General features: G+C 32.3%; 1 protein-coding gene across 3 annotated transcripts; it reads right to left on the minus strand.

Moving 5' to 3' along the window:
• Nucleotides 1–5,320: 5,320 nt before the first annotated feature.
• Nucleotides 5,321–12,632, minus strand: LOC146958002 (Cysteine proteinases superfamily protein). 3 transcript variants are annotated; one of them, XM_085739669.1, is made up of 11 exons: nucleotides 12,537–12,632; nucleotides 11,652–12,041; nucleotides 11,047–11,282; nucleotides 10,564–10,637; nucleotides 8,713–8,767; nucleotides 7,755–7,829; nucleotides 7,589–7,662; nucleotides 7,438–7,486; nucleotides 6,461–6,545; nucleotides 6,146–6,202; nucleotides 5,321–5,668 (listed from the first exon to the last, which is right to left on the minus strand). In XM_085739669.1, the coding sequence occupies exons 2-11, from the start codon at nucleotides 11,974–11,976 to the stop codon at nucleotides 5,613–5,615; spliced, it is 1,086 nt and encodes a 361-aa protein (XP_085595795.1). In that variant the 5' UTR covers nucleotides 11,977–12,041; nucleotides 12,537–12,632; the 3' UTR covers nucleotides 5,321–5,612. The 3 variants fall into 3 exon arrangements, with proteins under 3 accessions (XP_085595795.1, XP_085595796.1, XP_085595794.1); XM_085739670.1 differs by having other exon boundaries at nucleotides 12,444–12,632; XM_085739668.1 differs by lacking the exon at nucleotides 12,537–12,632 and having other exon boundaries at nucleotides 11,652–12,166.
• Between the last annotated feature and the right edge of the window lie 4,697 nt (nucleotides 12,633–17,329).

The following is a 17,329-nucleotide window of genomic DNA, read 5'->3' on the forward strand; positions in this document are numbered from 1 at the left end:
TTGAGTTAAGATGCAAGACTAGGACAAGCTGCTAGGCAGTATTTCCCAAGCTTGTGTTTGAAATCAAACTTACTTTAAATTTTCCGTCTTATTTTTTTGCAAACTTCCAATTGCTCAAGAAATAAGTGATAATACTGTCCGTGAGCTTATCTCAGTTGGTAGGGACATTGCATAATTTATGCAGGGGCCGGGGTTCGGACCTCGGACACACCCACTTCTCCACATTTAATTGTGTGAGTTCTAGCCACCAGACTATTAGACAAAAAAAAAGTGATAATACTTTTAATTTTTTCTAACTTGTCATCATTTTAGTTTCTATAAGAATCTAAACATATATAAAAAATCCATTTAATCCATTAATTTGACTAATCACTAACATTTACTTTTTTGCAATCATAATAAAAATAGCTTCTTCATATTTATCATTTTTACGTCATATTGAAATTTAACAAAGAAAAATATAGATTTGAAAACTAAAAAAGATGATGTACTTTTGTAATATCGTCAGTGGTGGAGCCATTCATGGGCTGGCCACATCCTAACTGAAAAAATTAAAAATTGAACAAACATGAGTTCATTTTGTGAGATTTTAAACAATTTCATGACAATTTTTGTCTTTGGAGGATCCAAATTAACAAACATGAGTTCATTTTGTGAGATTTTAAACAATTTCATGACAATTTTAGTCTTTGGAGGATCCAAATTCCTGCAAAGTGGTATAGCGGTTCACATGAAAAGATTTAAAAATCATAGATTCATTTTGCAACGGTTTTAGTTTTCGACGGTTCCAAAAGTGTCATACGGTTTTGTCATGTTTACATTTGATTGGTTTAGTGGTGGTTTACATACCTTCTAATTTGTGGGGTTTCAAATCTTCCTTAAAAGTACTCACTCGAACTTTTTTGTCGAACTCCACCACTTAAACTCTACTATGTGTTTGTGTATCATAGTTTATTCTAGTGGTCCACCCGAATATTTTTTTTTCCCCAAATATCGTACCCAAAAAATGAAGACTAGACATTGTGGTGTTTTTCCTTATGGAGCATGGGACAAAACCACTTTTTGCTTGCCTACACCTTTGGTCGTTTCCATGCAAGTGATAGAGTTTGGCGTGCACAAAGCAGTTAGGGTGATACAACTGCTCCTCACCAGCAATTTGGCATCTTCGTCTTCATCTAAATAGAACCTTAACTTTATTTTGAAGTATAAATACAAGCAAAATCGGAGCAAAGGGAGTAAAAGAGGAGGAGAATACAAACCAGTAAAAATCAATCTTTTTCTTCCCCATTGTCTTAGAACAGTTCCAATCATCCCATTTTCAAGAAAGCCACCATACAAAAGGAAAGCTTACATTTTTTTCAAGCACTTAAGCTCTTGTTCCGTTTCTATTTTTCTCAAGAGGCCTTATCATCATATGTTTGTTTTGTATTTTTTTGTGTATTGAATTATTTGGACTTTGCTTGTTCGTTTAATCCATTAATCATACATATTATATCAAATTAAATATTTTTATCAAATTTTTGATTTGTAACAAATATATTATGATTTGTTAAAAAAAATATATATGTGTTATGATGGTTAATTAGATGCCACATCTCTCTAAATCAATTCAGTATTTTGGGACACAAGTTGTGAGACACCTTATATTTCTAAAACTCATTTTAAAATGTTTAATTGGATGTGATATTTTTTTTTTAAGGGGGGTGTGATATTTTTTTAATCCTTAAGCTTTTAGCACGCAAAATTCTTTATGTAGTCGGAACACAATAAGTTATACAGCTTAATCGTTCAAAAACTCACTTTTATGCAAATGTTCAAACGAGAATCAACTAACAATCAGACAAACTCAGTAGGATCGATTTCTTAGCTATCAACAATATCTTACATTTTTCTTCTTTATCAAATCACCATCCTACAACAAAATCATTTTTTTAACTCAACACACAAACATTTTCTACTCAACAACTAAGGCTTTGTTTGAAAGTTTGGAGGGGAAGGGATGGGAGGGCTTTGAGGGGTTGGAAATATATAGAAAAATGGACAAAAAATTCACATTTTTTGAAAGAACAGTTTTTTAGATAATGATAAACTAATACTTATGATTAATATACTTTTAATTTTAAGAATATTATAACAACATAGATTGAATTTGAAAAATTCATATAAACCCTCCATAACCTCCCAAAACCCTCCCTCAATACAATTTTTGAGTTCCCCCAAATGAGGGGGATTTTTTATTATGAGTAAAAAATTAACCTCCAAAGCCCTCTCCTCTCAATGTCTTCTATTTCTTCCACTTGCTCCTTCCTTTTTTCCAAAACCCTCCCCTTCCCTCCCCTCCAAACTCCCAAACAAAGCCTAAGAAGTTTTGAATTTTCCATCGGATAGCAAGTAAGAGATCGCTCTCTTTTTTTTTAAACCGGATATCATTTGCGTGCAACTGTATATACTAATATTTTGAGTTGAGTAGTACCGCAATGGGTGACAAAGCTCTACCTCGAGAGAATTAAAAACTACTTAATTCCCAAGGCTGGATTCGTACTGATAACCTCTTGTTAAGTCGGAAGAGATCAATTATCATCTCATCCAAATGTTCTTGGGTTTTCTATTTCCTCTATCTATTTAACCACATTACATTTTTATTTGTATTTAATAAATAATAAGCAAAAATAAATATGTATAAGTTAACAAAGTTGTTATTGCACAATTAATCAGTGTTAATCAAATGTCGTAAGATGTTAATACTTTCTCTACTTATTATCGACACTTGTACATATAATCTGGTTTTATGGACCATTTTCCTTTTTAAAGGATATTTTCAATGTTTTTCCCATTTTAATAATCATGGAAGATAGCGCAAACATTTGTTTTCTTAGCAACCGAAAAACATTAATGAAATTTACAAACTTACCATTTGCATATAACATATTTTAGATGGATTAAATTGGGCTTTTGATAAAAAAGCAAGTGGATGTAGGTTGTTAATTTACACATTAGCGTTTTTAAGTGGATGTAAATTAGCAGCATTATATATATATATATATATATATATATATATATATATATATATATATATATATATATATATTATTTATTTAGATTTTTTTTCATTTTTTATAGCTATACTTTTTTTTTTGAAGAAATTTTTTATAGCTATACTTAAAAATTAGATAAAATATTGGTATGTATGCACACTATTGTGCAACATGCATATGGTACTCTTTGCATCGATAACATCATTCTTAGATGAACGTAAATGGGTGGATAATTATCTTAAAATTTGTTTCAATTTATTCCTTTTAAAATTTTAATCTTCGATACTAAATTGATGTTTCCTTTCTCTACACCATCAAATATAACATAATTTTCTTTTTTATAAAGCTATTATGTTAGAGAGGGTTGGGTTCAAACCCGGACAAAGATGAAAAACTAATCTAACAACTAATGCTTCAATCTTTCTATACTTGGTAAGCAAGGATAGAAACTCCTCACAAAACCAAACTCCTTACTCAATAGAGTTCTCAAATCTAAATACCTTTCAAAGAAGGATTTCATGGAGCCAGACATTGGCCACAACCCATACTATACTTGGAGGAGTATATGGAATGTTATTTCTTTGTTGACACTCGGTTACTGCTGAAAAATTGGCATGGGGACAGTTGCTTGACGTTAAGCCAACTACTCCACCTTATGCAGACTTGCAAGGCCTGACAGTTGCTAAACTATTTGATCCAAACTCAAATACTAGCATCACAATCTGGTTGTCGACATTTTTAACATGGAAGATGCCACAACTATTTTGAAAATTCCCCTACAATCGCGAGACAGTACTGAATACTGATCATATGGCGTTTACACTGTCGATGGTATTTACAACGTGAAATCTGCTTACTATCGTTTTGTATGGATTCAGTGATGCTTACTAAACCAGTTCAGGCTGCTGGAAACTGGGATAAAATGTAGATATTACCTACGTGTTTTAACATCTGCACTCGAGGAATTCAATGCTTTTCGATTTGTGTCATGTGTGATAGACAAATTGTTGATGTATAGCACATATTTTTTTAGATGTGAGCAGGTTGTTAAATGTTGACAGGAAACAAAATTATGGAATTATGTTCAACCACTCTTTTCTAGTGTAGATATGTTCCAAGGAGATTTTTTTTTGTCTAAACTTGCAGTCACAATTGAGCAACTGAACATGTTTATTATGTCTTTGTGGAGCATTTGGAAGTGTAGAAATCAAAGTTTATGGGAAGGCTATCTCACGAGTCCTAAGAAAGTAGCAAGATTGTAGGGGAAGCTATCAATGATTCAAAGGCCAATAACCTATGAAGCACGGACATAGACATGGATACCGGACACGACACTGACACGACGACAACAATAAATTTTTGAAAAAATGACATAATTTAATGTAATCACAAATGTCGATGTCGTGTTGGTGTCGGACACAACACATGTCGAATATCAGACCACGCCTTCAATAAAAAATGCCCGTGCAATATAGCCAATAACTAATGAGCTTGGAAACATTTTCGCACTGCCATCAAATTATATTCCTTTGTATTGGTTTTGAACTCAATTTGGTTAGAGTCAAGTTAAAAGGGTTGTTCATAGCCTAGCTAAGTATCAATCTTAGAAAACAGGAACCATGTTTATTATTATATGCCCTCACGTGTTTCGCCTCTCATTTTTGAAGAAATGAAATAATCATACTTTCCCTCAAAAAACAAAGATTGGCAAAACTCAAAATTACTAGATTTCTATTTGGTTTGTAAATTCAAAATTACTTGATTTGAAATGCACAAATTATTTCATCCAAAAATATATTTTTTTTCAAAACAAAAAAACAAATATCTTAATCAAAGTTTGCACAAAGGAAAGAAAAAAAACCAAAGCATGAAATATTATTGTGGGCAGACACAAGTATCCAATCTAACCACACAAAATTTGTCTATAATATGATTTAGTCAACCATAAGCCACAATTGGTGCCACTTGAACATCATTATGGTTTGCCAAAGGTCCCATTACACTCCCCATTTGGGTCAGATAGACCAATTACTTTTTTCTCAAGTAATTTTGTCCCTTCTATAGACTTGTAAACAAACCTCTTAATTCTTCAACATGGCTTTTGTTATTTTCTAATGTAAAAATAGTTGGACCATTCTTTTCAGAGACTGTATGCATGACAAAATACTGCAATAGTTCAACACCGCGCAAGGACAAACTTATATTCGTTCCAGCTTAAGAATATGTTAGATTCTTCAAGAAACCTCAACAATATGTTGCGAATAAAACAATAATATGCAGCTAACTTGGACACAAAATATACAACTATACACTGTACAAGGAAAACAAAGGTTATTGTTGTTATTTTATTATTATATACATAAAAGAATAGAAGGAGGCGAAGAGGGAGGAACCAACTCTAGCTATGGGCACTGGCAGTGTCAAGGTATAAATAAATATATAACGCAGCTGGCAATAAAAGCTCAAATGATTACAAAGCCGGTCATACTAATGGAACCAATGGTTTAAGAGCCAAAAATCTGGTCAGATTGTCTGCAATGGATGCATGAAATAGTTGCATCCATTTGTGCGCTGATCCTAAACGCCAAAGTTCCACCATCTCTTCTTTTTCTTCAAATAAGATGAAGGCATTTCTGAATATGAAATAACAGAATACAATTAAATAAATATCACTTAAAAGCAAATGTGAGTGCAACCTCTGAAAATATAACCATATGAAGCAAACTAACAGTAAATAAAAACTATTTTAAAGATATGCTATGAGGTTGCATAATGAGTCTGATGCAAAAGATCATCTTAAGAGTGCATAGACGCACAATGCAACAGTTAAAGCCATGTTACATAAAACTGCAATGATGATTGATGACAACCAAATGAATTCAAGAGCATGGAAGAGACTGGAATAATCAAAAGACTAATAAAGCCAACTCAGAGAGTATTGGTTCTTATTGCTAGATAACCATTGGCTGTATTTTTGTATATAGGAGATTTCATGGAGCGTTTTAAATTGGATGTGCAAATAATTGAATCATAAACTACTTTAGCTTAAGAGTTTCATAATTTCCATTATCGTGTGTCTGGAGTGTTTGTATAAAGGATAAATTTGTTACCTCCTTCCGGATAAATTGAGTTGTAATGCACCTCTGCCCAAAAGCTCAGAAATATTACTGCATAAATCACAGGTAAAGGTCATACACTTAGCATTTTTCTGAAACAGGAATTAATATACCAACAGTACACACCACAGAGATTATGCACCACACTCAAATTAAAATTTGATAGGTAAGCAAGATATTGCTATTCATAACTTGCTCATTTTACATTTTACATATCAAAACATTTTTTAAACCATATTCACATTTACATGTACTTAACAAGAATTTTTTGAATACAAAGTACATAAACAAATATTGATCAAATCTTACTTCTTGTGGACTTCTGTATCTGCGGAAGAATCTCAATGTAACATGTGTCCTTGAAAGATGTAATCACAAATATTTTGACGCCATACTGAAAGGACATGAGAAACGACCATATCAGTCATTCAAGTAAATGAGGAATAAACAAAACGCAATGGTTATCATTCACCACTTCAAAACACACTACATGCTCTTTATATGCAACCCACCCACAGAATACTCAGTTTATCCTTAATTCCTATACATAATTAAAGAATTTACATTACAATATAAGTAAATATCATGTCACCGGTCCTCACCTTTTTACAGCAGTTCCATTTAAAGACAAATAATTTTTTATCCAATAAAGATTATAATACCAATCATTTAAACCTATGATATATCAAGGATTAAATTGATAATAGAGCTTAAACCATTTGAACTATTTGGGACAATTAAACTATTTGGACAAATAATTAATGTGACTTCAAGACTGTCGCTAAAGCTGTAAATTCTTAACTTGATCTCAAAGAAGCTGTAAATTCTTTTTACATGAACACATCTGAAAAATCAAAGCTCTGTGACACCAATTCTTTTTGAAGACTGCGTTTTAATTGTTATTAGGAAAATTGGGGTTTAGACCAACAAGAGAGGGCTCACAAAGATTTTGGAAGGACGACAACAACAATAACCAAGCCTTTTCCCACTAAGTGGGGTCCTCTACATGGATCAAATTACACCAACGATGTTCTATCATAAACTAAATTTTGGTCCAACTCATTGATCTCCAAGTCTTTCCTAATAGTTTCCCCTTATAGTTTTTCAAGGTCTAAATATGGACCATTTGATTAATTAAAATTGATGTATAGGAGTTGGTCTTAAAATAAACTCTGACACTTGGTGTCCGTTGATCATATCACACACACACACATGCATGCATGGCTAGAAAAACAGAAGAAAATTATAATAGGCAAGGACAAAGAAATTATGCATTCCCTTCATACCCAATCTGCAGCAGCCTGCAACGTGACATGATCGCCCCATTCACCACTCCTAACAAATTCATACATAAAGCTATCAGCAAAACATAAGGACTTTCAATAAAGCCATATTGGCATAAGAAACATAACAGCGTATGTGCACATAGTCTCATACCTGCTCATCTTCTTTAAATATTCACTATAAACCATAGGAACATAACCAGCATAGAGATCTGGGTCGGACTTGAGCTGACAAAACAATAAGAAAACACTGAATCAATACATATGATTAAAGGAAGCACCACCAAACAGGTAAAAACATCATTGTAAAACCAACAAACCTGTTGAACAACTTGTTCCCGTACAAATTTGTGGAGGTTTGGAGAGCGATAGAGTTGATCTGACAAAGCACGAAACTGAAATAAAATGAATCCAACAAGTCACTCTTTATTATTAGAAAATAGCATGTAAAAATTTATGCATTGTGACCCACACACCAAGTTAATAATGCTAAAAAATTTAGAATATTCACAATCTTTCGTTATATGTCAATTTTGCTGAGAATAATAATAATGATATTAAAAATTAAGCTTCTAGTTCATTAAACTACAATAATAACAACAACTGAGTTGCAATAGAGAGAAAAAAATATGTTCGAAAGAAATAACCTATATCATAAGATTCATAACATTTGTAGAAAAAAGGAATTATAAGTTACAACCCTCTACCCCACCCCAAAGGATTTACTTCTGATAAACTCTCAGTATGGAGTATTTTATGCTATTAATGAACCATGTGGTCAACTTATATATTTTTTGGTATAACTCTGACCTTCTGTTCATAGTATAAAGAGTTGTACAATCAAATTTAAAATTTCAAGATAAGACATGAATTTACATTGTTGTCTCTCTTGGATAGACGGTTGGGTGGAAAGTTAATTTTCAAAAATTAGAAATTTGAAATGCAATATTCTTCGACAGGAATGGGAATGAATATGCTATTGGTATAAATAATTAAATATATGTCTGAAGTCTTCACGGGAGCAGCACCAGTTTGGAATTTTTCTCCACAGGTAATTAACGTCTAGGTGAAGGTAGGGTGTTTAATATAGCTGTGAGGCAGTGTTTGGAAGAGCAAGAACCCCTCATTCTTAATCCTACTTTCACAAGTTATAACATTAAAGTCAAAATATGTTTCTCCCAATAAATTTATGAATGTTTTAACAAGGATGAAATAAATATTATAATACTGGAATTGAATTGCATTTCAGATGTCTACGCAGAAAGATAAAGAACCAACCTGACAGTTACCATCTCCATCAACCTTAGACTCAATCAGTTCATATAACTGCAGTCTAACAAAGATCAAATTCTAAAAATTAGATATACACTCAATGACATAAAAGAAAAAGACAAGACATAATTTGTTCTAACTTGCACGCAAAGAGGTGTAGAAAAAAATATAAAAAGAGGTAGAACTACATAGAACAATCTTGTATCCATCTTATTAAATCTTTTTCATCCAACACATCCCAATCTGGCTCTTTATGATTCAAAAAGAATCCAGTCAAAGGATAGAGAAGATTACAATGACTTCCTAGGTCAAGGTTGGGATGGGAGATCCAAAAGAGATCATCTTATTAGTTGGGATTTGTGCTGCAGACCTTCAGAAGAAGGGGTTTTGGCGTAGAAAATTTGATTTCTATATATATTGTTTTGACAGCTAGTATGGAAATTTCCTTTAGAAACTAAGTCAAGAAGACACCAAGCAAGATCGGTAGGGGTCACAAGATCATGAATCGGGGGATCACAACACGGGTCTTAAGATCCTACCAAATTCAGAAATTCATACGTATTGCATGTAGATTCATACATATGCATATAAAACTACATAAATTAGTAAAAAAAAAAAAACTTCAAATCACTTTCAAAACTCAAAACAGTAGCAAATCACACCTAAAAACAACTATATTGGTGTATCACTATATTGGGAAGGTTTCCCGAATGGGTGTATTTAGAAGTTTACATAAATTATTGCTTAGTCGTGTATGGGTAAGGTTTCCAATATAACTACTAATTAATAATTATTTGGTATAATAGGTAAGAAAAGAGCTGTTTCATGTGACAGCAACAACAGTAAAAAAAAAAAAAAAACATGTTTGCTGGGGTTTCCGAAGCTTTTATTATATTTTTTACGAAAACAGGACCGTGAACCGACCTGCGAACCCGATACTTCAAGGAGACGCGGCCGATTTCACCGCTTCCACGCGTTTTTGCGGCGATCCTGGCCGTTCCCAACAATTTCCGATTCTGGACCTACTCAAGCACGCAGATGGTACTCAAGATCGTAGACTCGTGTGTTTCTGCGAGTCAGATCGCGATCTTGTCTACTGTGACACCAAGTAATTAAGAAACTAACTCATTAAGGTATCAAGTTATTGAGAAACTAATTTGGTAAGTCAATTGCACTGCATGAGACCTTCTAATGAAAGGCACAAATTAATTCCCCTACACTTCTCTAGATAAAAAAAATGAAAACTGTACTAGAGAAGGTATAATTGAAAAAAATGAAAACGGTACTAGATAGGATATAAGAGGATATGAGCACTAGGTAGGTGTGCCCCTCCACTCTGTGGTTCTACCCAAAGATTTAAGGGAACAATCATCTCTAGTATGTGAAAGGAATTGAGCAGGATTGTTGCATTCTAAGTTTTCCTTTTCTTTGTTGCTTTTTTTTTCTTTTCAAGCTGTGGTATCCTTGCCTCCCCATTTTAACTTCTCTTTGAGAATACTTATTCTAAAATAACTACAACACACGTATCAAATTCATAATTTTCTTAAAGGAGAGGATATGAAAGGTGAGCCTTTGCAGTAATTTGTCCTCTCTAAAATAACTATAATACACATATCAAATTCATAATTTTCTTAAACGAGAGGATATGAAAGTTGAACCTTTGCAGTAATTTGTCCTCTCTTCTTGGTTATGGTAACAAAATATTGTCTGTTACAAGGAAAAAAAAAAAAAAAAAAACCAAATGGCTGTGTTTTTTGGGGAGATGGAGAAGTCTTTTTAAAGTGGTATAGTATTTAATTAACTTCTTCTAGGAGACTAGTCAAACCAACAGACATAAAAAATAAAATAAAGTAAGACCTGTCTAGCAGCCTTTGATGGTCTGATACTTCTTCGTTCTCAGATGGTATGTTTTTGTTGATTTTAGGGACATGCTGAAAACGCAGACAAGAGAAATAAGAGCATGAATTATTACTTAAATTAGAACTGCATATCTAAACTATACTTACAATGATATGTCACTTACGTCTAATGTATATAAATCAGAATTATCAAGCTCCTGTTTATTGCACAGGGTATAGTGTGATGCATAATTATTTCAACATTCAATTTATTTCCCACGATTCCAGTAACTAACTAGGAATTACCCTGGTTGCTACATTTATATCCAGAAGCAAAAAAAAAAAAAAAAAAAAAGGATGTGTTCCTGCAGGTCGCAGCGTTATGTGTGTGTTAAAAGCTCATAATTCAAATATGCACATATACAAATTTTGTGCCTGAATTCTATGCAAAATCATCCAAAGAAGAGACATGAAGAAGTGGTTGAACTGAAGTTACACTTACAGGAATAGGAACCATCTGGTTTAATCTTTTGCCTACTTCACCATCAAGAGAAGACTCGTCCGATATTTCCAATGAACGCCACATTTCATCAGTAATGATAGGCATCTCTCCTGACCTAGAAGACGAACCAAATACTCCAACTTCATGCTCATCATTTTCCCTTTCACTTGGACCACCATCCTCCGCTTCTTTCATATGGTATGACTCATCTACGGGATTCTGGTAAGATTCATCGCCTACATGTTGATTATATATCACGAAAAGTATTAAAAAAACCTCTTACATACGAAAATAACTACTCCCTCCGTTTCAAAATGAGTGTCGTTTTAGGTGTTTACACACATATTAAGAAATGCAATGATTAAGAGAAAGAGAATGGTTATTTTACCAAATTATCCTTATTAACTATTGGTTAGTTTTAAAAGTAATACTTTGGAAGTTGTGTGCAGAGTATTAATTGGAGGGTACAATTGAAAAGAAAAAGTTATTATTGCATTGGAAACTGAACGCAACACTCATTTTGAAACAAATTTTTTTGGCTAAAGCGACACTCATTTTGAAACGGAGGGAGTAATAAATAACTTCTACTGCCAAGTTTCTAGTACCAAAGTTATAGCTCCTGTTTGAAGAAGATAGCCAGTCCTGTGCATCTACGGATGCTCGCGCTTGCTCATTCTCGAAATTCATCCTCCCAGAAGATTCCATGGAATCAAGATGTGATAATTCTTCTTGATAAGCACGTGCAACAGCCTCGTCATGTTCAACATTTGAATACTCAAAGAAGCCTTCCCTAACATATTGAACTTGACTATAATCGCGATCACACCGAGTTACGACACCAGGGGATCGACCATGTGGAAATGTGCAAACATCTAGAAGATGTAGGCCCCATCGAACAACGTCAGGATCCATATCATGTGATGTCATCATGAGCCTATAAAACACAGCTAACTCTCTCTCTCTCTCTATCAATTTGCCACAGAAGAGTTCAATTTCTGAAAAAGAACAAAACTTGATAGTCACACTTACCATTTATATAACAAAACCATTCAAAAGTGGAAACTTTGAAAAGCATCAATAATAATCAGATCATGAAAATTGAAATTATGCCCTAAATCAAATAAACCAATAAAATGCTACTACTTAGCATCAAATTAACAAAACTACAAAGTAAAATTGCATAAACTATAAAACCTTGATTTTTCATTTAAAAAGCATCAATTTTTCAACATTCAACATGCAAAGCAATAATTTTTATAAACGAAACCCTAAACCCATTTGCTGAAACCGACATTAATATCCAAAAAAAGAAAAATTTCAATATAATCAGTTAAAAATTGAATAAAAAGAAATAATGGGAAAAGGAAGAAGAAGGATGAAGAAAGAGATAGACGAACTTTGCTAAGAAAGGGTGCGAAAAGCAAAGATGGAGGTTGGCGAATGAAAAGAAGAGAGGTGTGAAAGGAAAGGAGAAGAGAAAAGGAGCTTACTTGAAATGAATTGAATGGAATGATACGTACGATGAAGGAAACGATATTTTTTGTAGCTAATAGAAAATTGAGTGAAGTTTATAACGAACAAAACACAAAATCAGTGAAATCTGATAATGATATATAGGAATGTTTGTTATCATATTTTATGAGTTTGTTATGGGCAAAATTTTGGTGCATTTGTATGATTTTTAATTAAATTAATTATAATTTTTTTAATGTTTAATATAACAAAGAAAAATATCTTAAAAAATGCACTTAAACTTTATATATTTTTATATATTAAACAAATTAGGGTTAAATATGTTTTTAGTCCCTGCAATTTGCACGATTTTGAAGAATAGTCCCTACATTTTAATAAATGTTTTTAAAATCCCTACATTTTTCTTCCGTTATCATAAATAGTCCCTACCGTTAATTTTCTAACGAAAGGCTGACGTGGCAGATAGTGGGCCCCAATTATTTTATGATGCGGCAAATAATCAGATACACATGGATGTATACATGGCAGTAATGGTCCCACACATTAAATTAATGTAAATTAGTATAATGATTAGTGTTAATTTGTAGTTAATTTAATCAATTAACACAAAAGACAAAATTAAAACAAAAAAAAAAAAAAAAAGAAATTGGAAACTCTACATCTTAGAACACTAAAAATTTCACAAACTCCCTTCATCTCCACCAACAACTTTTCCATTCATAGCATTTGACCAGATTATGCTACTTTCATAAGCCTAAACCCTTTTTTTCCTTCACATTTCCCTTCTAAAAACAAGAAACACACACAATCCTTTGTTTATTTCACCAGATTTCCACCCAGATTATGCTACTTCCTTCCTTTCTTCCAACAAACAACCACCACCACCACCGCAAATTCTAAACCCAAATTTCGACCCAAACAACAAACAACAATGCTATCGCAGCTGGTCCAACAAACAACAGTTGTCATATTCCTTCCTTTCATGGCGGCTGGTCCAACAACAACCACCACCGCCGCCGTTGATTACAACAATGTTTTTGCAGCTTGAAACGACGTCGTTGTGGAGATGGAGGAGGAACAGAAAACAGAGGAATGAAAAGGGTTTGGAACACCAACCTTACATTTTCGGCTTCTGGTGAAGGGAGAGATTGAAAAGGAGGAAGGGGGAAGTTATATGAGGGGAGAGATCGAAGAGGAAGGACGAAGAAGAGAGTTGGGAAAGGAGGGATCGAAAAAAACGATGAAGAAGAAATTTGGAATTTTTAGGGATCGGTAAAGAAGAGAGCAGGAAGAACAAATTTGGGATTTTAGGGATTGGAATCCGGAAATGGGCTGGATCCATGGGTCGGGTCTTATTTTACCCATTTCATTCAGCCCAATCCATTAAAAACAGTAAAAAAATGCCACATCACCAATCCGTTTGATGACTGGGTAGAAATTAACAGCAGAGACTATTTATGTTAACGGAGTAAAAATGTGGGGATTTTAAAAACATTTATTGAAATGTAGGGACTATTATCAAAATCGTGCAAAATGTAGGGACTAATAACATATTTAACCCAACAAATTATGAGTTTGTTTATTAAAAACAAGTTTGATTAATGAATGATAGGTTTTGAGGTCAATTTTATTAATTCGATGGTTGGGGAAAAATACCCCCACTATTGTCCAAATTTTAAAGAGATTGCAAATAAGGATGAGCAAAATCAACCAAAGTGATATGAAAAGTAGTCTTTCTGAACTTAAATTAGTTGACAGTGACATTGTATAATGTATGTAAGGGTTGTAATTTGAACTCTAAACACCATGTTTATTCACCTTTCAAATATGAAGTTTTATCACAAGTGTACTTGACCCAAAAACAAATTATATAGAAAAGAGCTGTATGACCACATTGTGCAAGCATATGCACACACCGATTTGTCTCTCTAGGACCAAATCAGATTATACCAATTCAAATCTCTACTCTAGAGCAAACCACGGATTTTACTGATCAACAAAAGTAAGAGAGTGTAATTTGTATGGCATATCTTTACCATGTGAAAAAGATATCGAGAGTCTCTCTAAAAATGATGTTTTTGATATTCATTTCGCGAGCAATCAAGATGTCATTTTTATAGGTTAGTTTCTGAAATATTTTCAAAAATATCTACGTAGTATAGCTCATAAAATATCTCCATAACTAATTTTACATCGTCAGTGCATGTAAATTAAATTTTTAGATGAGTTAGACTTCAGAGCTCAAACTCATGAGAAAATCTCAATGTTCGCGAACGATGTTCATCAAAGATATTTCACTCTGATGGTGAAATTTAAACTCACAATCTTGTGTTTGAGTCAACTCCTATCCAAAGGTGCCAACATTCATTTGCATAATTTTTTTTAAAAGATTTGCATAAATTAAATTCTTAATTGATATACATTTATTTTATGCATATATTTAATCATATTTAGTTACATAGATATTTGAAAAGATTTTCGAAATTAAAAGTTCATTTGATTTCCTAAAACTTTTGTTAATTTTATTTGTTAAATTGGAAAAAAAATTCATGAAAAATAAATATAATTGTCTTGTAGTTCCGAAAACAATAAAAATGTCAAGATAGTTATTTTCTGAGGGCATTCTAAGACCCAAAAACGCTTAGATGAGATGACACGGATCTCTGCCGACTTAACCAATGACATGGGTTTAAATTCAATCTTAGTCATGGAAAAACGTTAAAACTCTTAGGAAAAATTTGTCATCCAATTAGGTCTCTTAAGTCTTAAAGAATTGATCTCCGCAGTTATGCGCGGAGGTATTCGAAGCCTTTAAAATGCTGAATACTCTAAGCTTTTAAATGAATGTCTTTGATTGGATTTGTTTATTTAAATTAGTATAACTAAATATTTGAACATGCATAAAAAATTAAACTAAATATATGAATTAAATTTATTACTAAGTTATGCCAAAAAAAAATATTACTAAATGGTAAAGATTAAACTTTGTTTCTTCCATTACACGAAGAAACTTTATTTGTCCATGATTTTTCCACATATTCATTTTAATGATGAATTTTTAACCACAAGACTGTATGAAAAAAAGATAAAGTTTACTCATGTACCTCATTTCTATCTTACTTTTTCTTGCAATAATACAAAAATAAACAAAAAAAATTAACTATCTATTATGCTTTTAATAAATATTTTAATGTTATTCTACATACAAGAATGAAATGTTTCTATCTAAAAAAAAGCATGGAATGCTTTAATTTTTTGGGATACCGACATTGAATTATTAAATTCAGGCATGCCACATTTTTAAGTTGATGTTAATCTCAACATCATTACGACCATGCATGCTAAGTTTTATTTCCTTTCCTTCAAAAAAAAAAAAGTTTTATTTCCCACAAAAATGTTATTATTACTTTTGATAACCACCTAAATATCATAGTTTTTGTCTATTAAAGTACTTTTAACTATTTTTTAAGGTATGAACGGTGGCACTTAAGCGCAATTGGGAAAATAAATTAAAATTTGCAACGACTGTTAATTATCCTAGCAAGCAAACGACAATTAACTGTCATAGACTAGCGAACGGCAATTAACATGTTGGAGGTAAATGAGTAATTTCAAAGTGTCTGACAGCAATTTGTGAAGTCTAAAGAGCAATTTTCCAAGTATTATTGGGTCATATTCCTTGTGAGTGAAGAAGATAATTTATCTATACACCCCTTATATTCTCGTAGACCCCCCAAAACAGATAGCGAGAAGTGTCTTTTTGATAGTGTATTTCAGCCTATGATGAGTGTTATATAGACTATCTTTCTAAAACTTTCTTTAACGTTTACATTTTTATCGGTGAAATCAATGTGGATACCACACTTTGAAAATGGATCCCACATAAAATTGTGAGACTCACATAAGTTTCACCAATAAGAAAGTTGTGTTAGAGAAAATGTTAAAAAGAGAATGTTCTTAACATTTCTCTTCAACCTAAATATATTAACGGAAGAATCCTTCAATAGCCAATGGAGATGAGGGATCGAGAAATTATAGTTAGTGAACTTAACCCTAATGTCACCAGATCATACTTGAGACCAAATTTTTTTATTTTTATTTTTTTTAAAACAATCCTATCTCTTCTACACACAACTTTACTATTCTAAAAGCAAGTTGATTGGTTCAATCTTACACAATCTATTTTTTTATTATTATTATTACTACTACTATCGGCGTCAAAAAGAAAACGATAAAATGGTAAAAAAATAATTAATTGAAAGGTAAAATTTGAAGAATTTGAAGAAAAAGCGTCACACGAAAACACAATTTTTTTTTTATGTAAGTTGAAATAAGTTTCTTTTCTATAGTGTCTAATAATTTTCAAATATATATTCAGTTAACAAACATTAATTTAGCAATTTTTGCAGTGTAAGTTAAAAATTAATCATACAAAAAATTCACGTGACTTTTGTCTCAATAGTGTAACGTTATGTAATATGTAACTATAAGACGGCAATTAATTTAAAATAAAATTAAACTAAAGCAGAACCATTTGTCAAAAATCTTAAACAAAACCAAAATAAAATTGTTGAAATCCAACAATGATGTTGAGTGTTGACCATAGTATAGTCACTCAAGGCAAAATTGATGGAGTCCATATATCCTTTTCAGACAACAAAATAATAGTTGTCAATTAATTAATTAATTATAATTACTTACTATTAAGCATACACATAAGCTCGTACGAACGTGGTGTCACGATATCAGATACTCTTCTAGATGGGTCCCACTAAGCCTTACTTCACTTCTCATTGTCCTGTCCTGTTCT

This window comes from Medicago sativa, chromosome 1 (assembly GCF_051527215.1).
Source record: "Medicago sativa cultivar Bolivia chromosome 1, Bolivia_mono, whole genome shotgun sequence".
NCBI lineage: Eukaryota > Viridiplantae > Streptophyta > Magnoliopsida > Fabales > Fabaceae > Medicago > Medicago sativa.

Excerpts from the sequence above, each read along its gene's own strand:
- LOC146958002 (XM_085739668.1), bottom strand. The coding sequence starts at position 12,078 with ATGGTAAGTGTGACTATCAAGTTTTGTTCTTTTTCAGAAATTGAACTC. Across the intron at positions 6,203-6,460 it reads GATACAGAAGTCCACAAGAA|TAATATTTCTGAGCTTTTGG; the intron begins GTAAGATTTGAT and ends TGATTTATGCAG. Across the intron at positions 5,669-6,145 it reads CTCAATTTATCCGGAAGGAG|AAATGCCTTCATCTTATTTG; the intron begins GTAACAAATTTA and ends TTTCATATTCAG.